Here is a 26482-nt window from a genome sequence, read left to right on the forward strand (position 1 = left end):
ACTGTGAAAACAAAAACCGGAGCATTAAGATCTGGGTCCCAGTCAAGGGAGTAGGGAACGTGAGAGTGAAATGAGACCGCCTGCTATTAACTGCCGTCCATATTTTTCAATTTAAGATGACATCCCACTCCAGTGAAAAGGGCTCTTAAAATGGAGACATGTCGCCAGGTTCCGTATAACATACAATATAAAGTCACTCAGCAGCCACAACATTACATACACCTGCGCCAACTAATGAGGACAGATACAAGAATTATTCCTTTACAAACATAGCAGCCACTAAAAACAGCTTTGTCAGGGCCAAAACGTCAAAGTGTACTCCTTCCAGTATCCACCTGCCGCATTCAGATAAATCAACAGTCACTGAGGAATTGAAATCAATGTATCAATAAATGTAATTTTTTTACGCAAAGCGCAGTGGGGAGAATGATGGAGCCGAGTGATTTGGAGTCACTTGAACATGTTTATCATTGTGGTTATAGTTTGCGGCGGTGTAGAAAGGGCCAAAATATTAGAAGCACTTGTAAATATTGTTTGCCTAGAGAGCATAAGTCAGTAATTTTAACTCACTGTCATAATATCACCAAAAAAAAAAAAAAAAATCTGCAAAGATTGAATCGAGGCAACTGGTGTAATTGGTTGCGTTTTTTTTTCCTTTTTGTGTTTTCCAAAACCTTTAAAAATGACTCGGGCAAAGATGCTGTTGCGCTAACGACATTCTATAGTTTACTTAATGAAATGCCCCTCTGAAAATGTGAATACTGCCGAGCGATATTAAGTAGAAAAAAGGGAGAAATTCAGTTGAAAAGTGTAAGCTGTCTTTACTTGAATCGGGTTACATATCCTGTTTCGCGCCTGACCAACAATATTTCTTCAGTGTGCAGTGTAGCGGCTGCACGAGGGTCACGGCCAAAAAGTCCTCGGCTCTCCACCGCCGCCACACGCCGAAAGAGCAGCTGCTCTGCCAAGCACACTGACTCCACATTGACTGCTGCCTGCCGGCCTCATTTTCTTGTTTGATAAAAAAAAAAAATCTAATCTAAATGGAAAGTGCATTTACAGGTCTGTTGAGAAAACACAATGTGACATCTAAACCTTGACCAAACCAAGGGGAAAAAAAGAAGAAAAAAAAGCTTTTTCTCATTTAAATCATCCCCGCTTGCAAACATTGTTTTCTGTTTTTCTGCCTCCTCCTCCTGATCGCACTCTGTCGCCTCCACTTTTGGACCTCGCAGCTCAAGTCAGAGCTGGTGGCTGCCGGTCCCGCAGGCGAAAGAAAGACTGCAGAGCAGGGGGTCATTACTGAAAACTAATCAGTCCTCAAACAGAGGAAAAGAGCAGACGAAAGAGAGTTAAAAAAAAGAGAAATTCCAGTAAAAGATATGATAGATCAGAATATTATCATATTGTCAAGCACTCAGTCATTCGTGCAATCTAACCTAGTCAACGTGTGTTTTAAAAAAAAAATATATCAGCATTAGCCTCAAATAATATTGCACTAAATCATATTCTTGTTCAATTTCCATGTGGCCCCTCGGGAGGCCACACAAGCAGTTACAGTGTGCGACAGGTAACAAGAAGCCCAATGGAGAGCGTTGACAGGAGTCCATTTGTTTAGGAAACCAGCCCTGGTATTTGCAAAACACAATAACGCAAGCCGAGACCAAAAATAATACTAATAATAAAAATAAAGAAATAAGAATGTTCTTTAAAAACATGCATACATACAGTATGTACAGTATTGTTAACATGGACTATAAAAGTATGTTTTTCAATTCATTAACGCTGCTAGAATATGACTACTGGTACTTTCACACGGGCTAGAGAAGAAAACAGGATATTACTGGCGCAAATTCAGTTTCCAGACATTTTCATCCTTGATATTTTTTCACACTCTGTCATGTCGCCCCGTGGCGCTGGGCCAATTTTTGCGGACTCCGTTTTTCAACAATTTACACTCAATTGTTGAATGATCACAATAAACTGTTTTGAAGTGCTGCTGCTGCTGTTTTGTTAATTGGTTCCTCTGAATTTTCATGCAAAATGCGTCTTTACAAACTATGCTAATACAATTTTAAAAAAATCCTCAACACAAACAAGTGACACGCCTTTTCCTTTTGTTTGTAATGCACATTGGCTAAACCTAATTCAGAGCTATTCTCCACATATTCTGTAGGGGTTTTTTTTAAGCCTTGATAGGCTTAATTTCTTTAAAACACTCCAGAGAACTTAATCAATTAATTTATTCCATTGGTCAATCGCAAATTTTAATTAGAATTGGCTTTATGTTTACCTATATGTACTGTATTTTTTAGGCTAATTGCGAAAGAGTCTTGTACCTCTTCTAAGATATCTGGGTTTTGAGATATTTTCATGGTTTGTTTTGAACATAAAAAACATATACAGTCATGTAATTAGGACGGTTTGTTTTCAAGTGCGACCTAGAAAAGCTCGCGCAATGCGAATGTTACAATAATTTTATAGATATGACATTTCAGAAATAAATTCCAGCGGTTGCTGAACCTATCCCTTTTTTCATACATTTTACTACATACTGTAAATCATTATATGATATATTATTGGTACATTAGTTGCAGTAATTGTGCGAGTAGTTTGAAAACATGGATTGCTTGAGAAAATATGGAGCGATTCGGAATGAGCGCAAAAAAAAAAAATATCAAGAAAAGTTTTACTGGCATTATTGGCATTTCTAATGAAAAACTGTCATAAAAAATTGTTGACCAGCGTTATTTGTCATTTTCCATACACATTGGAAGGCAGTGAATGTTGAGGAATGTGTGTTTTTCCACGCCAATGTTTTTATTTCCAACCGATTCTTTAATGACAACAAAAAATGAACAATAAATAGTGGGTGACAAAAAAAAGGTTTAAAAAATGACTTGGATGGGTAAAACAAACAATGCACTGCGTTTTGCCTTACTTGCTTCAAAAAATATCATCATCAAGCAATTCCACACGACAAAATTCATAACGGCCAATGAGTCGATTCTTCAATCGATCTAAAAAAAAAACACACACACACACATTTTCTCTTGTTGATCTGTAATTTTAAAATGGTTTATCAAATTCAGATTTTAGGACAGATTTTTTTTTTGTAAATCGAAAAAAAAACTCAGGAGAGTCACGATTCTCGCACATTAACGCCACCTAGTGCTTGATCCATCTTCCCCGCACTCAATGAGTTGAAATATGGCACTGACAACATTACGGAGATGCTCAAAATAAAACCTGTGTTCCAAGTAAAACAATTCTTGGAGAAACAACAGTTTCCCTCCGTTTGGTTAGTGTAAGGAGTGAACAATAACGTACAGATTGAAACTCAAAAATAACTTTGCACGGTCAAAACCGCACCGGCTGTCATAAATAACACCTTCAAACTTTCTGCGCTCCCGTCCTGTGAGCTCCCCGAGTAATCCTGACCTCTTGAGAGTCCAAAATCGCATGCAGGGGGACTCCCGAAATATCTCAGCGTATTCATACATGAGCAAGCGCCCGGACAAGGAGATAGAGAGGCGACAAGGGAGGAAGGCTTAGTGCGAACATGTAGCAGAAGAAAGGGCACTCGTCTGTCCTCTCATTCGAATAAATACTCACAAGCAAAGACAGCCGGCTGAATGGCAGAGGACAAACGCCGCCCGAGAGAAACGGCTCTTTATTTAGAAGACGTTTCGAGCTGAATGAACCCTGCGAGGACACCTATTAAGACTTCTCCAAACACTCCTTGACTGGCCAGAACGCGAAATGAAGGTGGAAGACAGATGGAAACGTGGTTCTCATGACAAAGTGAGGTTTTGTAAAATGGACTTCAAGTTCTTGGACTTAGAGTGGAATTGGTAGACAAAGATGGATTGAAGCCAAGCAAACAGCCAGGAAATCCCCTCAGCCTCCGATTGCCAAACGCTTGCACTGATGGAAAAGTATGTTGAAGAAATTCAAACCTGCGTAACCTTTTTTTTTTTCTTAAAAGCTGAAAGCTCCCAAATTACTGAACCAACTGCCCGCCCACGTTACACGTGCACTCCCTGGAGCAGTTTGAAAATCAGTTCTCAAAAAATTAATTAATGAAAAATTAAATTGAATGAATTGACATATTTTAAAGCAATACTTTAATTCGGAGGTGATTTTGAGCGCAGTGGAAACATAAATATGTTTAAATTGTGTGGCTTTCTGCCCGGTAATGAAGTTGGAGCGTAATATGACATATAAGGACGTAGTATGTCCAACTTGGGCATCATAAATCAGAAACCAAAGAGATTTTTAGACAAACCAAACACATTTGGGGTGATTAATTCCCTCAAGCTAGTCATTTTCCAGCCGGGAGAATCTGTGGTTTTGGCGAGTGGAAAAACGAATGGCGGCTAAACAGTTCCTTCTCCAAGAGTTAGCCTGAAATGATGCCAGCTTGACACTTTTCAAGTCACCTGCTGCATCATTTAGGACGCCTTGCTTCATTACAATGGAGCGCACTGGACTCCCAGAGAGACGGGATCACTTTTCCGTGTGCACAGCTGACACCGAAATTGATCGGAATGGCCTCAAGAACAAAAAAGCGGGAGCAGCTTTCACCAATTAGGGCATAAAAGAATGGGTTTGATATTTGTCAGTTGTCCCCATCAACAGGACAAGTTTCATTTAGGACAGTTAACATGACCTGGAGGGACGAGAGTCAAACAAATGAAGCGAACTTGCATACCTTGCGAACCGACCCCCGATTGGAATTAGCAACCTTACAAGATCTTAAAAATGAACACACCCACACAAAAACCTGTTTCCTTCCTCAAGGCAAAACACGCACTTTAGAGGACCAACAAGGCTCAAAGCTCAGCTTTACTTTACACTGTACGCATCAGAAAGAAGCCAAACACGAACCCAGCTCGGTCCAAACTTCTCATATTCCCCTCGTCTCGATGTTAGCGACTTTTACTTCAATTTGGTGCTATGAGCTGAAAGTGGGAAAACCTGTCCGCACATCTGGAAAAAATCAAGTTAACAGAGCGTCCAGTTGAGTCAAAACTTTCTCGCTGAAGAAAAAGGGAGAAAACAAAATACAGTCCAATGAATGGATGTCCATCAACGGCAGGAATCCAGGTCAAAATTACGGCGAGAGGAAAATAAAGTCAATAACGGCAGGTCGACTCAGCGACCGCAACCCGTCGTCAAGCGCAAAGATATCAACGACAAGATCTACACACGCCGTTGGACTTCGTAAACGCGACCACTAAACTGCTCCAACAAATGACCCTCGTCTTTACAAGCTTCAATTGCAAATCCTGGAAAACTTTTCAGAAACGGCCCAAAATGTGAATTATAAAGAATAGGGTTTTTTTATTTTATTTTTCTTACTCAACAAATATTCATTTCCATTCACCCAGCTGGGTGAAAACATACTGTATCTACTGAAAGTGTTTCGAATTAACAAGCCTGAGACAAAGCTGCTCAGTCGGACCCCAGAAAGGGAAACGCCTGACTAAGTGCAACATGGCTGGCTCAATAGAAAAGTAGGCAAGGTCTGTCAAACTTCTAAATTCATAACTTGAGTCTCACTCCGTGCCATGGATCGGCTGTGAGTCTTACACATTCAGGCTTGAGAAAAAACTGGCTGCTGTTTTTAGAATATAGTTTTGAGCCATTGTTAAATGTCGGGCGTGCATTAATTCCTCACCGGATTGTCAAAAGAAGGCCAAAATGCGGAATGTAGTTTGGTGTGGAAAGGTTTACACAGTAAAAGTTATGACAAAAGTTATACAAGTTTGCAGTTTCATGTTAGTATTGGATTAGGTTTGTGGTTTTGCACCGGGAACCTTTATGCAGTTTAGTAGCTTAAAGTACGCAAAAAAAAAATGCTCAGCAAAATCATCAAAACTGTATAGCTTTTCTTTCTTGAAAAAGGTTCTCCACGTTTGTGTAAATTGCATTTCAAGGTGAATAGTAAGAAAGGTGCTGAATATGATTTCAGGTTTTTTAAAATTAAATTTAACTCACCACTGATATGGGGAAAGCAACAACTGCAATAAAAAAACCACAATGGAGTCGAAAATCACTTACTCATTATTTCATACAGTGCGTTACGGCAGAAATTACAATCTAATTATATTGCGTTTCTGCTATAATAAGATTTTATTTTACTTTGCATAGATCCTGCTCAGTTTTGTCTCAAATTAAAATGAGCCAGCGGGTACAACGAGACTTTCCCTCCCGATACTATTTGGATAAGTAGTGTCGTGTTAATGGGATCAGGGCAGAGACGCCCTGTATCCGTCTGTCGCAGCTCCTTTTGCTCAGAATTTGCTCGTATGGTTCGAACGGAAAATGGCCAAGATTTTACATATTCGGATTGTCCACGCCACAACCTGCGGTGGCCACACTGCGGAGAGATACACACCCGAAGCCGCCCTGCTTGCCCCACCGGTCAGCAAGCCGGAGCGGGGCCCGCCCTGGGAAGACGGCGAGGTGACTTACTTGGCGTTAGTCCGGTTCCAGAAGACGGCGTAGCGGTCTGCTACCACTTTGGAACTGGGCTCCTGGCTAAAAACACACATCCACAGCACCAGGCAGACGGCGAGGATCATTTCCACTTGCAGCATCACTACGGCAAAAGTTGGCCACGTATTCCTCGTCGTTGGTGTGGCGGCAGGTGAGGGGGTCTCATTCACGGGCGCTCGGTTCGGACCGGTCCAATGCGGCGCGTGTCCCTCGGAGCTGGGGATATATGTTTCCCCCCTCCGCCCTTTCTCGTGTTGGATCTTTAGGGGGTGCGACAACAAGGTGAATGACGAGGGGCGCACCCTAGGGTGCTTGGGGACAACTCTGTCACACACACACACCAAAAAAATGATCGCGGGAGAGAGATGGCCACGTCAGAAATCCAGGTAGTCCACACAACTTTTGTCACTTCGCGTAAGGGAAGGGAGGGGAGGCTTGGAGACCAGATCAATCAATCCAAATGACAAGTAAGCGAAGGGAGGGGGAGACCGCGGTACCTCCTCTGGTCTGTCTCGGTGTCCGGCTTGATGAGCTTTAGTCAAAGGGAGACACTTGTTTAGGTGCGCATCCCGCCGCGTCCTCTTCATAAATGAGCCATTTTACGAAAACCAAACCAAATGCGTTGAGTCCCACGCGCGCGACTTGCGTAGCTCTTCTTCGTGTCTGTATCCGTGAGTGTGGGTGTCGAGATTTCGGATGTGTGTGTGTCCGAGAGCCTCGGGAGAGTGCGCGCTCCGTCCAGCAGCTCAAGACGCCGACTGAGCGAGTGGCTTTGCTTTACTGCGCTGCCATTGGCTCTCGGTTCTTGGCCCCGCCCATGAATCCCACCCCACCTCCCCACCCTTCCCCTCTTCTCCCCGCGCCGCCTCCTCAAATCCCACTGTAAATTCAATTACACGGAGGTACAGTCAAACATTATTTAAATTGAAATTGCACTAAAATATGCTTCTAATCCTCAATATAGAAATATCAATAAAATAATTTGAGAATTAAGTACAATAAGAATTTTTAAAATCTATAATACAATATCAGACATGTCCAGCTCCGGGACTGGAGGGCCACTGTCCTGCCTGTTTTTCATCTCTCTGGTTGCAACACACCTGATTCAGATGATCAGCTCATCAGCCAGCTCTGAAGCAGCATTAGAACGATCCTGATGATTTGAATCAGGTGTGTTGCTCCTGGGAGAGCTGGAAAACAGGCAGGACAGTGGCTCTTGAGGACCGACTTTGGACACCCCTGCAATACATCAACCAAAATTGCGTGTTTAAAAAAAATGCTATTGAATTAGATTTCATTCAATTGTGATTATCTAAAAGTGTTATTTTTGGCAAGTTTAGCGCAGTGATTCCTAACCAGGTTGCCTGGCACTCTTGTGTGCAAAGACAGATCATTAAGGGTACCGTGGGAAAAGTATCCACTTTCGTTACATTTTTCAGAAAATTATTATTTATTCACTACAAACATATATTCTTCATCTGCCAGCCACATACAGTATAATGACAGGCAGAACAATTAAATGTCCTTGCAGTAGGTAGCAGAAGGTACAATAAACCTGCATACACACCTGTTGCCATTCACAAGCTCACCAGTTTTGTGTCAAATTTCACAGGATTATATATTTCACACTGAGTAAGACATTGCAGGACTAAATCGAGATGAGATCATCATTCTGTCAGATTTTTTTGTTTGTTTGCTGCTTTTGTGTTTATTTTTTTAATGTATAATGTTAAGTGTCTTGGCTCAATAAAAGTCAGGAAACAGTGATCGAGTGCAATGATTTCCATTCATCATTCATATCAGATTCTGACATGATAATATTTGGCGAAAATACTGTACAGTATCACAGTATTGCTGAATACATGTGTTTTTTATGCTTGGGATAACATTTTCTCCATTGAAGATAATTCATTTTATTTTTCAACAACACCAATATAAATGTAGTCCAACAATAAAATCGCTTATAAAGTATTTCTCCGAAAACAAGTAGCTACTTCTCTGCTCTTCACTTTTTTAGCGTTATATAGTGTTAAATTAACATCTGCCTGACCATGTAAATCAAAACTGCAGAATTTTTGATCCAGCTCTTTATATTGGATCCGTTGTGACTATGAATGTATTCTGTCTCATCTAGGATTTCGCTTGCCATGCACTCCCGATTTAAATTCATGCAAAAAAATTCAAAAGCACAAACTATGAATAGGTCACATGTAATTAATCTGGATTATTTTAATTGCAATACTAAAGCATTTAATGTTCTCAATCACTGCTCGTTAAAATAACAATAAATAGTCATACTGTAAATAATGTGATTGTAATTCGGCAATGTGAACATGTGTTTGTATGCGTGGTTGGCGAAGGTTAGGGGGACCAGGCACTGCTCCAGCACTGAGACGCCCCGCAGTGGCGACCAGCTGGGATCGCTGACTCAGCCGGGACCAAATCCAAGTTTAAGTCTGCATCTGTCATCGACTTAAATCAAGACCAGCACTCCCTTGCGGAATTTCTGAAACTTTAGGAAACGAGCTACAGGCCTCAATCCCAAACAAGGAATACCAGTCACATGAATTCATTCTGTATGGATTTGTGGATTTACTTCATGTGCAGGAAGTCTACATGTAAAATGTATTTTCCCCCCCAAATGGAGGAATGTAGTTTATTTATTTATTGCTTAATGTTTTGTAGCTATGGGTTCCAAACAAGGTCCACTGGCGAATTTCCACCTATAGTACCGATAAATTTTATTTTTTGATACACGTAAATCTTGGAATTAAAAGATACCAATCGGGAACCCTAGATGAACGTGGGTCTAGTTTTGGACCAGGAAAAATATCCCAGATGATATTTTTACTATAGTTCCCACAGCCCAAACACACAATAGTCCTCCAAAATTCCCTACATCTGGGATACGTTCCTGTGGTGGAAAATTGCTACAGACCGTATAAAGCCATGTATACACAATGACAAATCGGGCCATATTTGTGGATTTTTCTACCTTCTGATCAAAATTTGGCCAACGCTAAGCTGTCCCATATAACTAAGGGATCATCCTGGGTGATTATCTTTTTGTGGTGTGGGATAAATTAAGAAGGATCGTTTTTTTTTCCTCCCTGATCGGTTCAAAAAAAGGTTGAATCAAACAAACTGGACTTTTCTCCTTTGTTGAAGGCGTTTCACCTTTATCCCAAAGGCCTGTTCAGTTCTAAATTTTTAAGGCTGTGTGCCTGAGGACAAAGATGTCCAAATTCTGAATATGGAGGACAGCTAGTTGTGGTAGTAGGTCCTCTATAAAACAGAGAAAGAGTTTGAGGCTTCACCTATCATCTGCCTATATTACAAGGTCCTGACATTCCTCCCCCAAAGATGATCTGATTTCATGAAAAGATTGGCCTTAACAAGCTGTTTTGCCACCAGGCGAGTGAATAACCGGTTGGTGCGCAGGACAGTCATTTACCAACCACGCCCGGCAACAACAAAACCCCTTTGCGACCACCCGCAAATAACACACCGACCAGAGGCATAAATAAGGAAACCCCTAAAATTGTAGTACTGAAGAAGCCTTTTGGATTGAAAGTGAAACATCTTCAACAAACTGGAACAGTCCAGTTAACTCAAATCAACCTTTGCAGACAAGGAATTTACCAGATAAGTACTTAACAGATAAGCTAACAGTTACCCAAGGTTCAGCTACAGTATTTCTTCTTCTGCTGCTGTGACGACTACTATTACAAAGTACCACCACTACCACTACTATACTTTCATCTTTCTATTTTCCCGCACTCTGAATGCCCTGTGAGTGAGTGGAGGGGGTTGCAAATGTTGCTGGAGGTAATGACATGGTGGTGGCATTTTGTGATGACGTCTCAAGTACACCACAAACGATAAAAGCACTCAGAGGACATGGTGATATGTTTCGCCTCATTAAATGTGGTCTTCCCCTATTTAAAAAAAAATGTTAAAATGATAAAAATCTATACGTGTATACCCCGCTTTAAGAGATTTTGGGGGATCAGGACTTCTTTATGAATATTTTTATCCTCACGTGAAGAAGAAAGAAGTTCCACACTTACTGTGTGTGTTCACACAACAGGTGCCGGCCGTCTTCAAAGCTGGACAAGGAGAATGGATGGGGCCAGAGGTGGGCTAATATTTTAAGATAATCCCCTTGACCTCTCCTTTCGGGTCCGTGTTAAATCTGGGGGTATTCTCTTGCTGCGTCCAACAATAACACACACTCGGACACACGCATACACATGAGCGCATGCAGTGCACGGACTTCCATCAACTCTCTTGGTTCTCCCCACGTTTTCTTCATGCATTTTTGGCAGCGGGCGTGCACACGCGCGCACACACACACACACACACACACAGGACACTATCAACAAGCAAGGGGAGGAGGGGTGGAGAGGTCGTCCTAGAGGTCAGTGAACATGGCTGTTTTCACACCCACTTTACAGCTATGACTACATTCCTCTCCTGCTGTGTTCACTCACACATGCACTCTCTCCCTCTCACACACACACACACACACACACACACACACACATTGATAACAAGCATATTTGACTGACTAGAGGGCAGCACATACACCCCATGCTGCTTTCATTTTCTCTGGCACAGACACGGAGCTTTTCTCCTCCCCGGCCCTCCTTAACCTGCTGTCACGGTCATAGTGAGTTGAACTGATTACTTCAACAACGACAGTGGGGAATATTAACATGGAGTATTGGTGATAAAGCAAAGTACTTTATTCCCCTCTTGAATACTTGCAAGACACACCCAATAAGCTCTCATACAACAGCTGGACAAATGTGTCTCTCTTTCGATAATATTCTCAATTTTGAGAATAGTGTGGTATTAATTCATCCGTGTTTATTGTTACGTTGTCGTTCATTATGAGATTTATTTAGTTACATTTAATTGAGAGGGGGGACTATTAGGAGCAGCTCTCAGTATGTTGCGGTGGAGTTGAGAACCACTGCAAAATCTAACCACAGTAATAAAAGCATCGAAATGAATAGACCACTCAAAAAATAAAGGGAACACATCGTTGTCACAGCGTCGTTCCCACTTCCGGGATAGCAACCTGTCCCTTTAGGAAGTAATTACAGTTGTGAATCAATTTCATCTGCTGCTGTGCAAATGGACAGACGCCGGGTGGGAAAGAGAGGCAATAATCAGGTCAACCACTATTATCATTTTGTAGGTGGATTTTGCATTTTTTTCCCATAGCCGCTAGTAGTTACATGAGAAGTAAGTGAGCTTTTAAAAAAAAATATTTCAAAAGTACTTCTCACAGGAAAAAACTTTGATTTACATGGTTAAAAAAACTAGCCAAAGCAGCGCCACAAATATTATTCAGTTCATACGACAAAATAACATTCATCCATCCATTTTCCGAACCGCTTAATCCTCACCAGGGTCGCGGGGGTGCTGGAGCCTATCCCAGCTGTCTTCGGGCAGTAGGCGGGGGACACCCTGAATCAGTTGCCAGCCAATCGCAGGGCACACAGAGACGAACATCCATCCACGCTCACATTCACACCAAGGGACAATTTAGAGCGTCCAATCAGCCTGCCATGCATGTTTTTGGAATGTGGGAGGAAACCGAAGCACCCGGAGAAAAGCCACACAGGCCCGGGGAGAACATGCAAACTCCACACAGGGAGGCCGGAGCTGGAATCGAACCTCTGCACTGTGAAGCCGACGTGCTAACCACTGGACTACCGGGCCGCCGTGACAAAATAACATATCAAAGCAATTCATAATCACTCAGGAATTAAGTTTACTGCTAAATACCTTTCGAAATGCCTTTTCAAAATGGCTACAAAAAGACCTAGCCTACAAAAGCTTTTCATGTATAGTGCAGCTCCAAGATAATTATTTATCCCTGCGCGCTGGTAACCATGTATCACACATCGGGAGCGTGCACAGACATCGTGGGGAATACTTGAAGGCCCGTGGAGGCCGTATGCACGACTGAGCCACATTTTGAGGCGGGGGATGTGTGTGTGTGTGTGTGTGTGTGTGTGTGTGGGGGGGTCTCATTCAGATGAGACGCTCGTCACACCGCCTCCCCGGAGTGCTGGGTCACTGCTGAGTATGGCTGTCATTACCATGATGACTAGTAGCAGACTTTTGGCATTGCAGTGAATCAAGAGCTGCTGCTAGCAAGCGGTGAAAGCAAAGCTCATAAATATTGCATTGTCGTTTCACTCGTGGAGGAAGCGTTTCAGTGCCAAGGTGTTGATTTACACATTTCAATCTGTGCGGTGAATTTGTGCAACATTCGAGCATGTGACGGCTAGCAGAAGCTAACACTGATCCCACGATTAGCTAACACTCATCTCTGCGAAGACTGAAGCTCTGCTTTCCATCTGAAATTACCCTCAGTGTTTTATTTCTTGGATTTGGCCATCAATTCTGGTTATGTTATTTTTGATACAAGATAAATCACTTCATCAAGAGTTTTATTTTGACATATAGCAGTAATTCGGGGCAAACTGACAAATGTCTGGCCTTGATCTTGGATTTCTTCTCTTCGTCTCGCAGTCAGTCTCACATTCAGAGTCTTAAGAGGCCCAGAATGAGGGCCGGTTAGCACCTTTTGTTTAAAGGCCGCTATTCTTTTGCCAACAGGACAATTGAGGCCTGTATAACAACACAGGCTCATTAAAAAGATGTGAGAATGTGGCTCGGTTTGTCTGGTGTCAACATGGCAGCTCAGGCAAGCCAGCAGATGATTAAGGACATAAAAAGAGGGTGAGGAGGTGGAATTACGGATGGATGACAAATCAAAGGAGAAATAGGACATGAGAGTGTAGAAATGGAACAAATACCGACGCTTCTACGCAAACAGAAAGGTTGCTGAATGGTCACTCACCATTTGCGAGCAATATGTTCATCTGCTTTCACACACGTGGCTCAAAAGCAGATTCAAGAGAAATGCATCGCATCCTTCTGCTTCTCTTTCTCTGGCACATGTCAACAGGTTGCATTTCTTCATACTTTATCGTTGAGTGTCAGTTACTCAGGCTTGACGTGGAACATATTTGGTTGCCACAATGAAGGTTGTCTTCATCTTCAAGTGGCATTCTTTCTCTGCCTCTTGTATACTCTATGACACTCGTTTGGATATTTACGAGCCACAACATTAGGTATGGCTGTCACATAAAGCAAATACAAACATACATAAAATATTGTACAGCGCACACAACCATGCAGGTGTATCCAATGAAGCATCCAGTATACATTACAGGGATACATACAATACTAGCAGTGGGATACTGTACTTCAAGTAAAGTAATAAAAATCAGTGTATTGATACAGTGGAATACGGTAGCTTTAGGATTTATCCGTTTACAGCTCACATAATAAATGTCATTGTTTGCTGAAGCAGTGGAATTGTTGTGCATGTATTGTGTCTTGTAAGCCTATTTATACGATTACACGCTTCAGACAGTTAGCACAGATAAGGCTGGTAGCCTGCGTAAAAATGGGAAAATGGGATCCAGTGTCTTTAGGTCACAGATGTGACGTTGTCATGCTCCATCGATTTGAAAAGAATTAGTGTCCTTGTGCACGGTGAAGAGATGATGATTATTTGACAATCCGCTAAGTATCACGTCCCACATCAAAAATCACCCGTACATCATTCAAGATCAAAGCAGTTGGACGCAAAGCATACTTAACCTAAGCATCCGTGTATCCCATTCTTCAAGTTGACACAAATACTTCGCATTACGTCAGAGCTCATGGGGAATATTAGCTGGCTCGCCTTGCTCCGCTGCTTCGCTTTTCCCTTTTATGGTCCTCCCTGTTCAGGATGCATATAAGATTAAATATTTTATTGTCACACTCAATGCACTTAGAGCGTCAGCAAACTAAATCACAGGAGGATGGCATGTCATAGAGGAGACACCTTGGGGTTGACTAAGTCGTGGTGAGCTGCCACAAATCGATGAGCAGGACTAATCTGGTGGGCCGGGCCCTGCCCTGAATCCGGATGATGGCCCACCGGATGGGTAGCGATGTGGCCATTAGAACAGCATCGGTGTGTCACACAGTATGGACAAGGTCATACTTGTCGATAAGGAATAAAATCTTCAATACGGCCAGCTGAGGTCGTTACATTCCGAGAATCGAGATGGCTGGTTTGTGTTTGAGAAAGAAAGCCATTTGTGTGTACATTTGATTTTGGCAGACTCCACTTGGGAGTGCCAGAAGCCATCAGAAGGGCAGGACAAGAGAAGACTTAATAATCATGTGTTTTTAAACTTGTCCTTTTTTCCATTCTTGTAATGTTAACTACCCTCTGAATGAATAGGCTGTATAAATAAATAAATCTGTCTGTCTTAGTCCATGGGCTCTGACTTAAAACAGTTCTTGACAAATGATTACAATTCAAATAAATTTGAGGTCCTGCATAAATCAGCCATCATTCAATGAAAGGTCATTGCAGGTGTGAAGGGACCCCCAAAAATATCTTGTACCATACACATCTCTGTACTGTAATTCCAGTCATACAACACAATGTTGCTCATCTTATATCAAAAGGTCAAAACAGAACAGCCCCAATCCCCTCATTGAAAGATTGCTGCAAGGTGGAATGTTGTTTTAAAGATTTGGACATTCCATGGGCTGATAAAGAATTAATGACATTTGTTATTCTTGAACTGAATCGGTTCACTCAACATTGGTGTGAAAGAAGCTGTTTTCAGTAACTTACACCTAGTTTGTCAGAAATCTTACAGTAATGGTGTTTGGTTTTCTCTCTCATTGGTTCCACTGTGAAATCAGTCAGCAGCACACATACGCACCCCCCCCCCCCCACACACACAATAACCTGACCCAATTGTCTAAATATTTATTTGGCCTGAAACTAAAGTGTTTTGCTTTCCAACTTTGATCCACAATGTTGTGATATTCCATCATACGCCATTCTTGCTTTGCAATTTGAAGCAGATTCCCATTGCCCACAAGCTACCAAAATTCAGCCGACACGCCATATTTGCAGTTCGGCAAGCGCAGATTTGCATATTTACAGATTCCCCCCCCCCCCCCAATTTTGAACCCTTAATCTTTTCGATATTTTGTAATATTTTAACATGGTGGGGGGTTGATTTCCTCTCTAAAAATGCGTAATGAAGTTTTGTCAGTGTTTTTATTATTATTTTTTTAAAGAATTTAGCGTGTTTAAAACAAAGACCCCTTCTCCCCTATCATCATGTAGTTCAAAGGGCAAAAAGAGTACATGGATTTTCGCTCTTAACGGGTCGGCCCATTCCCTATCCTTGAACACAGGGGGTCCACCGTAATGTATACCAGGCCAGTAGTTGGCAATGTAACGCTGAGCACAGTATCACGGGGTAAGAACATTGAATTTTAAAAGCAGTCTTAAAGAACACAACCAAAGTCACATTTCCATCACTATGACTGTAGGGTAACAAATAATTTACGTGCATAAGTGCTTCATTTACTGGAATGTCATGTCATGTTCCTGGGTAACTTAAACGTTTGAAATGAATTCCACATGTAAAATTTAAAGTTGATGTAGGCCAGTGGTGGCCAAGTCCGGTCCTTGAGAGCCCCCATCCAGCCTGTTTTAGATGTCTTCCTCCTCCAGCACACCAGATTGAAATGATCAGATCATTTGCAAGCTTTGGAGAACTGATAATGATCCATCCATCCATCCATTTTCCGATCCGCTTTATCCTCACAAGGCTTGAGGGTGTGCTGGAGCCTATCCCAGCTGTAGGCGAGGTATACCCTGAACTGGGCACTCATACTCACACAGAAGGACAATTTAGAGTGTTCCATGAACCTGACAATCATGTTTTTGTAATGTGAAAGGAAACTGGAGTACCCGGAGAAAACCCACGCAGGCACGCGGAGAACATGCAAACTCCAAACAGGAATGTAACCCGACATTGTGAGGCCGACATGCAAGAATCATTTTTCTTACTACCAACACAATTCAAATGTCTCTGAAAAATGAAATGCAACCACACATTGTTATTTAGAGAAAATAACCAAGACAAATAATAATTCAGAGTAACCATATCCAAATTGATCATTTGCAGCTTCATCTGCCTTCTCATTATTCCAACCGCTTGCCAAAATTGCCTTCACAAACACAAACCCATGCACGTGGTTTGTATCCCTTCACAAACACAAGCACGCGGTTTGTATCGTATTGCTGCCAAAAACCTGTTGCTAGTTCGTGCTATGCCGTTAACTGTTGATGTTTGATGACTCACTGATAATTGTGTTAACATCCCAAAATATGTGTCCTTAAATATGTAGCGGTCATCCTGGAGTTACACAGTCAAGACCTGAATGTATATCAGTTGTGAAATGTTGACAACATATTGTTTCTTCAAGTATATCAACTCCACCAAGGAAAGTTGGGACGAAGGGGGGAAAAAATACCCACTTTTATCCTTTCGTCTATGCCAGAAAAGTCCAACATGGTCTCATTAACAAGCACCCGAAGAGGCGCAAATGACAAATCACAGTATGTGATAAATAAATGTGACACTGTGAAAATCCTCTGGCTGCTACCTATGTCATCATTATGAGTGCATTATGAGAGCATTATGAATGAATGTAATAAAAGTGAATTAAGGCAGGACACCGCAGATACAGATATTATGAGCGAATTGTACCTCCCCTATCATGACTTCTGCGATGAGGGCCTCCATTTGTAGAGGCCCTCCTCAACTGTGAGTGATACTTACTGTACATACAATCATGAGCAAAAAGCTGGAAAGAGCGAGGGGGTGGGTAACTATCGAGTCCTCTTTGGTGCTCTACCCTTTCATTATAGCAATGAATGTGCATTCAGTTCTGCATGCTCAAGTCTCAATTTGAAACCCCGCTACGAAATTGATGCTTCACTGTCTTTTTACGGCTCTGCTCCAGAAAGAAATTATAGATCCACAGTGCGGGGACAAAGCTAATAGCCAAATTGCTCAAAGCAAAGTGGCACAAAAATAGCAGTGTGAATCTGTTCAAGTTAGAGAACATTAATTTCTTATTAATACCACTTGATTCTCTGTTCAAACTCTACTTTCTTAGCTTTTTGCTATGTCATTGCTCTAAGGGAGAGGCCAACAATTCAGAAGCTTGACTCTGCATCATTTATGAAGCTACAATCGCATTAGCGTATGCTTAGCCTGCTCATTGTCATCGCCATTATTAAAAAAAGTTTTCCAACAGCCTCATTTGTCACTCTGCACATTAAAAAAAATGGAAATTTGACATACGAGTAAATTATGTTACCAGCTTCGTCACGTAATGAATGAAATTTGTAAGTCAAGGAACCAAAATATTTCTATTTCTCCAATTTCCTATGAGTTTCCTGGAACAAGCTGTGTTCAGCAGCCTAGGAGCTTTCACTGAATTAGCATACATCCCAGACATGCAATTGTCGAAAATTATTCCTGTTTCTCATCTCACCTCACGGTGACCGATTGGTCCAACTATTTTTCAATTGCAAGAGATCGTTATCTTTTCGTGCTCTTAATTTGTCTTTCTCTGTTGAAGGATGGAGTCGGAGTTATGACTCGGGAGTGACGCCCTTCACACCCGCAATGTGATGTCATTAATTCTTTCCCATCCAGTGATGTGATGCACGAAATACGTGAGATCAATCACAATGATTTTCAGATAACCGCAGAATGTTGAGGAATGACTATGGCAGCACCTCCGTCGACTCATGAATCAGAGTAAGTAATAACACAATACCAAATATAATCCTGACAAAAGCCTAGAAATAATGTGACTGATACTACGTGCGAAGAGAACACCCTTGTCCTGACTTACCTGAAGGATTTGCAAAGGCATCTAGACTTTGAGTACTTTTAAAGATATTTCAACGTTCGCAGGAAAGATAGTTTTGGCTCTACAAAACGGATAAGACCTGTCTCAATTCCCAAAGCATTTAAATGATATTCATTCTTACATTAACTATCCTTCCTGAGATTTAATTTTGATGAGTGTAGAACTCTAGATCTTAACAGGCTATGGAGGTGGAGTGTCCTTAAGCGGCCCTGTTGGTCCCTTTGAGAGAAGTCTTCGGTACAAGTGCGTAGGTTGAGAAAATTTGGAGGGATAAGAAAAGTCTTTCACAATTAAAAGTCTAGTTTGGTTTCCTGGATTCTGGTTTGACAGTACAATTCATGAGGGACTGCAGTGTATTCGTTCTCATATTTGCTTACGAGCTCCTCTTTCAACTGTGTATTGTGGAAAATAAATACAAATGGGGATTAGCAAACGTTTTGTAGAAGCACTGCACACAAATCTCAACCTGAGCAACAACACAACAATAATGCCCCTTTCCCACTGCTACACTACTCAGTTCTATTCACCTTGATGATCCACTTCACGAAAAACAATGAAAACCAAGCTGCCATGAACACATTAAAAACGGCGAGGGTCTCCTGTCTACTGTATTTTCTACTCACTAAGAGGCAGTTGGCCACAGTAAGACCAATTTTATAAGTCTGCAGTGTCTCCAGCTAATACACAAGTTAGCAAATGAGAATCTATTGGATAGATTGCCAGGTAGCTCGGTAACTATTCAGCCAGGGAGTTAGATAGATAGCTAAGGTTTAGTTGAAGTTATTTTTCTTTCAACTAAACAGGTTTTGGCCAGCGTTCATTCATCTTTGAACATTTCCCCAAAGTTTTGAGTAGATTTTGCCCTGGGGCCAAACACTTGATTTAGATTTCTAAGAGGACTATGGCGCACTAAGTTTGGATTTGTCATGGTAGAGATATTTTGGATATCTGACTCTGGATATACAGTATGTTGAGTAAAGAATATCAAAACAACATGGATATCGGTGTCAGGATTGCACATTCCAACACCTGTGAGCCGGTAGGCCAGCACAACACCAAAGGCACTCTCAGTATCACTGTGTTTGACTAATACCAACTTGTCAGCACCATGTATCACAGCAGTTCAGGATATTGGAGCAATTACCTTCATAGAGAACCCCCTAGGAGCACAGGGGTCATCCGAGTCCAATTCATCTGTGAAACCCAGTCAAACAGACCTAACAACGCCAACGCCATCATAATTACTGGTGGCATTTGCTGACAGAGAGGCCAAGCGGGTCTAGCCTCCGCTGGTGTGTTTTATCATTAAGACAAAGAACAGAAGAAGGCATCTATCAGACAGCGAGCGGCCTCTCACCCATCTCAAACAGATGTCTGCAGGGTCTTTGTGACAATCACAACACAATCACATGCATTATCCACATTCCCTAAAGACACATTTTAAATTAGTCTGTTGTTCCAGAACTTAAAGTTCAGACGTTCTTGTCATATTGAACCATGATGCTGCATTTGAGACTGTTGGGAAGTAGGAAATGTCCCACTCAGAGCTTTCAAGGTCAAACCCCAAAGCATTTCAGTCAAATGTAAACAAAAGACACGGCTTACAACCACGATAAATTAAACTAGACTCCCAAGGACAAACCCAATCCATTCAGGGATGCTGATTAACCCCAGATTTGTTCACATTTCAAAACAACTTTTCCCAGAGGGAATAAGGGCAGCAGTAATTCACTTGCAATATCCAACTGTCACCATCATAAGACAGCTACACTGTAACCGTTGACATAATGTTTTGAGTTTTGTAGTTCGCAGAAGTGGGCATTCCGTCAAACTGACAGAAGGTCCATCAGTCCTTTGCTGTTTTTGTCACTATCTCAGGCCGACCAACCTGGGTCAAGTCTGTTCCTTGTAAATTTCTTAAGTGTGCAGAACCTACGTGTGATGTAGTTAGCCTAAGTCTGTTCTCGACTGTCCGTTCACCGACGACTCAGACGGACTAGGCCGACCTGAAATACTGACGGGAGCTCACTGATGGACTGACTGGGTGGACTATGCTGACCTCTGGTAGTTTGAATCTCGACTTGTACATCAGTGGAGTTTGCATGCTCTCGTTTTGCTTTGTTTTCAAAAGAGTTCATTACCAAATGCACTTGTTTTTTGACTCATTTTATTTCTTGTTATAACTATTTAAATAAAGTGTTTCGAGTGAGGAAACTTCTGTGGTAGCCAACAAAAGTCACAGACTTGTCTAATTACCGAGCCTTGGGAGTGATTGAATGATGACAGAGCAACGCTGGTTTTTCAGGTTTGAATATGTACCCTGCCTCATTAAACTGCAACAAGAGTGTGTTGGAAAATGCTCAGTGATCCGGATGCTAATGAGTTAATGATTGGTGTTGTTGTTTGCCTTGTCTTGCACCACGAGGTCCAGTTGCATTTCTTTGGAGAGCGAGGCGGATGAGCAAGTAGAGACATTGCAGGAAAGTGTCAAAAACAGGAGAAACAATGATTTTTAAGGGCATCATAATGTGCTATTTATACTTTACAGTCTGAGTTGCGGTAAAAGAAGAAATGGAAGAAATGAAGCTAACTGTTAGCTTATTTGGTAACTACAGTGCAGATGCAACACTTGTAAAGAGGCACTTGTAAAGATAAGATAAGATAAGATAAGATAAGATATCCTTTATTTGTCCCACACTGGGAAAATTTACAGCCTCCAGCAGCAAGAATGTAGGTAGAAAGAAGAAGAAAAAATATAAAATAAAATCATAGTCTCAAAGTGTTAGAGATAAAAAAAAAAAAGAATTTGAACTCGGTAAAGGTGTATGAACCCTCAAAGAATTTAGGTTCCAGATGAGGCACGTAGTGAACATTTCCATGTAGTCATTGCAGGACTAAATAGCTTTTTTGGAGGCCTATCAGCCTGGAGGAAGAAACCTCAGCTCTCTAAATATATGTTGTGTAAAGAAAACCGCGCATCATCTGTGGCATGCGTCACATCCGAGCAGCGGTGAAAGAAAACACATTTGCCTTCATGTCAATCAAAGTCACATCATGGGGAATTGGTGGGAAGCAAGAGGACGGGGAATCTTTTTTTTGAAGATAAACGAGCACAAGCGTGTCCGGATTTGCTGACTGTCAACCACTCAGGAAGTACACCGCACGATCTGGCTCTTACCTGTAGCGGCATCTCGCCGGCCTCCCCCTGCCCACCATCCGCCTTGCCTCTCTCTCATGCTTGCTTGCCTCAGGCAAGACATGGGACCTCCTGACATGGGAGACGCAAGAACACGAACAACAATGACAGCCTTCCGATGGATTTGTGCACCAGTGCAGGCCTTGGGGAGAGAAGGAGAGACGCAGTGAGCCAGACAAAGACAAGCATGTGATCCATAGCTGGAAAAGGGATGAAGTTTCATGGAACAATATATTTCTATTTACTCATAATATGACCAGAATGTATAGCTGAAAAACAAATCCATCCATTTGTATTGGACTCGCCCTCAATAGGGTCGCGAGTGTCGAGCCTGATTTTGTGCGAGAGATTGGGTTAACCTGGAGTGGTCGCCAGTAAATCACTGGGGACGTATTGATAAACAATCAATCGCACTCACATCCACACCCATGGAAAATTTAGAGCGGTGTCCGCCAACATTTTTGAAAAAAAGAGCGACTTTTTGAGTACTGATTCATGTGAAATTTCCTTGGAGTTACAACAAGCTATTATTAAGATCTAATTTCCCGCCATATTGATTTCTCATCTGGCAGCGTGTCTCCCCTGTTCCGATCTCTCGCCGAGGCGCCCGAGACTTGAACAACTTGTAAACGCAGATAAGGAGGCCGACGGCGCGTCTCACTTTGACATCTATATGGCTGTTTTTGTTTTTTGTGTTTGTTTTTTACGAGGCCTTTAGACAATCTCTGCCCTTTTACTCCTTTCCTTTATTTCATCTCCACGCACGCTCGCAAAGCGGATGACAACCTTTGCATATCGGCTTTGACAGCACAGGGTCAGGGCAGTCAATCACAGCGAGCCTTTGTGTGTGTGTGTGTGTGTGTGTGTATATGAGGTGTTTAAAGCAGAACGTAGTGCTGTCATAAACATAAGACAAGACACAAACGCTCCCCGCTGATCCCAGAACACCACAGACGGCACCGGGGCTTTATTGTAGACCTTCTGAGTGGTCGGAAGCAGGAGGGAGATTTACACATCTGGTGAGTAAGGCGCTTGTAAGCACTTAAGTTTGGGCATGGGTGGTGGACGGGGCATGGCCCTCCCTCGTTAACTTTCATAAAACAGCCCTTCAGTCGATAGCCCGCGCCGTAAAACTCCTGCATGGGATAGCCCCGAGCTCGACTCCGGCTCTATATCTCCAAATTTTAGAACGAAACTCAGACGGGTACACACCCTGGTTATTTACAGCCTCTTTCTGTAGATGTTTCCGAGATTTATCCGAAATATGAAACAGTCACCGGTTTAGCCAGAATATACAACAAATTTTGTTTTATCGTGTCCATTTATGGGCGGAGACGATCATTTTGATTTGTGTTTGCATATTTGGACTTTTCATATGCAAGTTTGGAATGTGGGGGGGAAACTTTATCGTCCAATAGTGTTCCGTTTATCCCATAAGGAATAACGGAACTTGAATGCATTAATTTTAGTGTCATCATCCTAACACATTTAATAACTGTACATGTAAGTTGAAAAGAAGTGAACATTTTCGATTCGCTTATCCTCACAAGGGTCGCGGGGGGGGGGGGGGGGGTGCTGGAGCCTATCCCAGCCGTCCTTGGGCAGTAGACGGGGCACACCCCGAACCGGTTGCCAGACAATCACAGGGCACACGGAAACGAACAACCACTCGCGCTCACACTCACACCATAGGGACCATTAAGAGTGTTCAATCAGCCTGCCATGCATGTTTTTGGAAAGTGGGAGGAAACCGGAGTACCCGGAGAAAACCCACGTGGGCCCGGGGAGAACATGTTAACATATTTCTTTTGGCTGGGAGGTGAGTCTCTCCCGACTTAGTCAAGTCAAGTCAACTTTATTGTCAAATATGCTCTATGTGCAACACAGTGAAATTTCTTTCTTATCAACCGCAGTGCAACCACAGAAGAGAGGAGCCGCTGCGGGTACCCGCTCTGCCATCAACAGAACAGTTAACACAAGACAGTGAATGCCCGAGTAATGATATAATGAACACGGTAGACTATGTATTTCTTTTTTCACAGTTATAACCGTCCTTGAAGTGAAACCATACTCAAAACGTGGCCCGCAAGAGTCATGAGTTTGACAACCGTGTTTTAGATCCTCACTTACTTGAAGTCTTGTGAAATGCGGACATGTTTTGAGGCAACATTTTTGCTCAAACTCCAAATTTTATAGCGTGAAAAGTGGTCAATTGTACAGGGTGAATGATTTTAGAAGTAAGGCCACCTCAGCATCCTTATGGTACTGGAGCCACTCTGTTTTGTTAAGATCTAGCACAATATATCTTCCTATCTTGAACATTTTGGTTTTATAGTGGAAGAACTGCAGCTTCAAGCCCTCGGTCCATTAGAAAAAGAAAAAAAAAAGAACAGGGGGCGGGGGGGAACACGATGAACTGGTTCTGGAGGGAAACCACACTTTCAAGCAACCAAAATGCCCTTGAGGGTTACTTTAAAACCAAAATGCTCAACATGTCGCAGCTTTGTGGCATTTGTCACAGGTATGCTCTCCCAGTGTTTTCCCACCCACCCCTCCACTGGACCAGTAAGCAAGGCCCACATCTTCCAGCCACGTCCACCCATTTCAGGCTCTCCTGAGCCCTGACTCATGATCAGATATTTGGCTACACTCCTCTGCAGGACTCTCCACTCCTTTTCCATGAATTGATCCACAACACGCCTGTACAAAAATGAAATATTAAAGCATTTTCCTCATTAAATGGGTGATCCCATTTTCTCCTGACTTTAACCGTAGCAAACACCGTGGCACTAACATGACATTTTGACAACAGATGAATCCAGAGCAAATTAACTTCTCTCCACCGAGATCTGCCGACTCGCTTCTGTTGACGCTGAACCTTTAGTTTGGTTTGACGGCGCTTGCCAGTGTCTCTCTTTCTCGCACTCACTCCCTGACTGGATAAACAGACCTTTAAAGACAAAAAGGCAGAAATTAAGTCATGAATCGGACTGAGAACAGGCTTTTAAATGACCGCACAATGTAGCCAAGGTTGGGGTGGCGGTTGACAAAGTGGCGGCCGCAAACCTTTATTTTATTTTTCTTACCACAGAGTTTTTTGCTGCGACTTTTACTAAGTGCATTTTTGGTGCGATCTCAACACGCAAAGTGCTTGTTTGAGGAAGTGTGTTTTGTGGATAAGAAGACGTGTTGTAGATGAGAATCCAAATGAACAAGTGTATCGGGACTTCAAGCAATGAGAGAAGGGAATGCTTCTTGACGTGCAACCCAAAAAACCAACCCGAGAATGTCTTGTCACATTTCCCATTGCAATCCTTACTTGTCATAAAATCCCACACAGATACCGCAATTGACAACATAATCTGATGAGATTTGACAGAGATATGATCATGTGTTCAGGTCAAATGGGATTTTCCGTGTTAGAAGTGGAATTCTTGCCAAGATCAGATGAAACTGGGCTTGATTTTTATTGCTTGTAGCCGCCCACACACACACACACACACACGTACACACAACACACACACGCACACATACAGTCCCATCAGATTGGTGAATCAAAATCTGAAGACAAGAAGAAATGTCAAAAATGTATGTCAAAATAGTTTTTCATGATCATAACAGTGATAATAATAATTCCTTTCATGAATCACGCATTTCCCTTCTTATCAACAGCTTTCCATGCAAGAGTATTAAGGCCAGACTGAAAAGGGAAAAAAAAAATCAGAGATGTAAGCCACAAATGGAGCGGAACTGTACAATATATTCATGTAATACCTGCCATTCATTTGTCATAATATTATGATTGTGTTCACTTGATAATACGTTATTTTCAAAATATTTCAATTTTTTGTAATCATTACGGCGCAGCTTTGTGGCCTAGGGGTAAGCATGTCTACATCACAGTCGAGGTGATTCTTGACCCTCTTCGGACACTTCTGTGAGTGTGCCAGATAGGCACTAGTGATTAGAAGTGTTGCAGAAACTCGATGGATGAATATGATATTTTTCGTACCTGATTGGCTCGAAGAAATCTCATGGTTACGTTACCTTATCGTGAGGCATGTCCATTTTGACTCAAGCTGAATTACCAAATTGAATTCCTTGCCTTATAAAGGGCTACTTCAATTAGCGGGGGAAGAAATGAACAAATAAATAAATAAAGAAAGAAAGATCTTAAGTATTTACATTGAGCTTATCAGGGCGGCAATTTGCGAGCTAATTTAGTCAGGCTACAATTAGAATGTCTGACATGACCTCAGATGATGCACAGGTTGAAATAGTAATAATAAAGACATTGATGAAAATGTCTCCTATTTTTTTTTTTTCGCCGAGCAAAATTTATGCACATGAACCACCTCAGGCTAACACAGCTTAAATAGACACCCGCTTCATTAAGAAGATAAGAGCCTTGGGCTTTATGATGTTTAATACATGGCTGGACATGTGAATGTGTTGAACGATGCAGTGGGCTGGGATGATTAAAAAGTAGAGATGCGATACAATCTACAATTTTATTAAGATGTTGAAAGACACAAAGAGGCGCTCAGCCTGCAGTACAGCTTGGATGGAGTCTTATCAGCGGAGAACACATGGAATACGCTTCACACACAAATAACCCCAAAAGGTGCTACGATTTAACGTCAGTGACAACATGATGAGACACGAGAAAGTGGGGAAAGGGTTTAGTCCAAATATGCAAACATGCCTACGAAAAGGCACGTCAATAAGAGCAACTTCAAAAGTTGGTACGGCGAGAGGGAAAAGACGGAGGGAAGGGTTTGTTCCACGCCCCAAAAATAATTAACAAAGTGGGTACAGATGGAAGTGGCAGATGGTTCCGTTTGTGATGGGCAGCCCGGGGCCGCTGTGGTGCTTTATGGGTGATGGATATTAGTCCGCGGAGCCCAAGGTCCTTCCTGAGGATTGTGGCATAATGTC

At 42.2% G+C, this 26482-nt stretch overlaps 1 protein-coding gene across 5 annotated transcripts in view; it reads right to left on the reverse strand.

The window, feature by feature from the left end:
• efna5b (ephrin-A5b) overlaps positions 1–26482 on the reverse strand; it is a 156689-nt gene that overhangs the window by 108877 nt on the left and 21330 nt on the right. For 2 of the 5 annotated variants that reach the window (XM_052068532.1, XM_052068528.1), the window contains exon 3: positions 21527–21686. In XM_052068532.1, coding sequence (XP_051924492.1) covers positions 21527–21686 — 160 coding nt within the window. Of the gene's footprint in view, positions 1–6480; positions 7282–21526; positions 21687–26482 lie in introns of those variants that run through there. The other 3 variants (XM_052068529.1, XM_052068533.1, XM_052068531.1) reach the window with 3 other exon arrangements.

The sequence above is a fragment of the Hippocampus zosterae genome, chromosome 6, assembly GCF_025434085.1.
Source record: "Hippocampus zosterae strain Florida chromosome 6, ASM2543408v3, whole genome shotgun sequence".
Classification (NCBI taxonomy): Eukaryota; Metazoa; Chordata; class Actinopteri; order Syngnathiformes; family Syngnathidae; genus Hippocampus; species Hippocampus zosterae.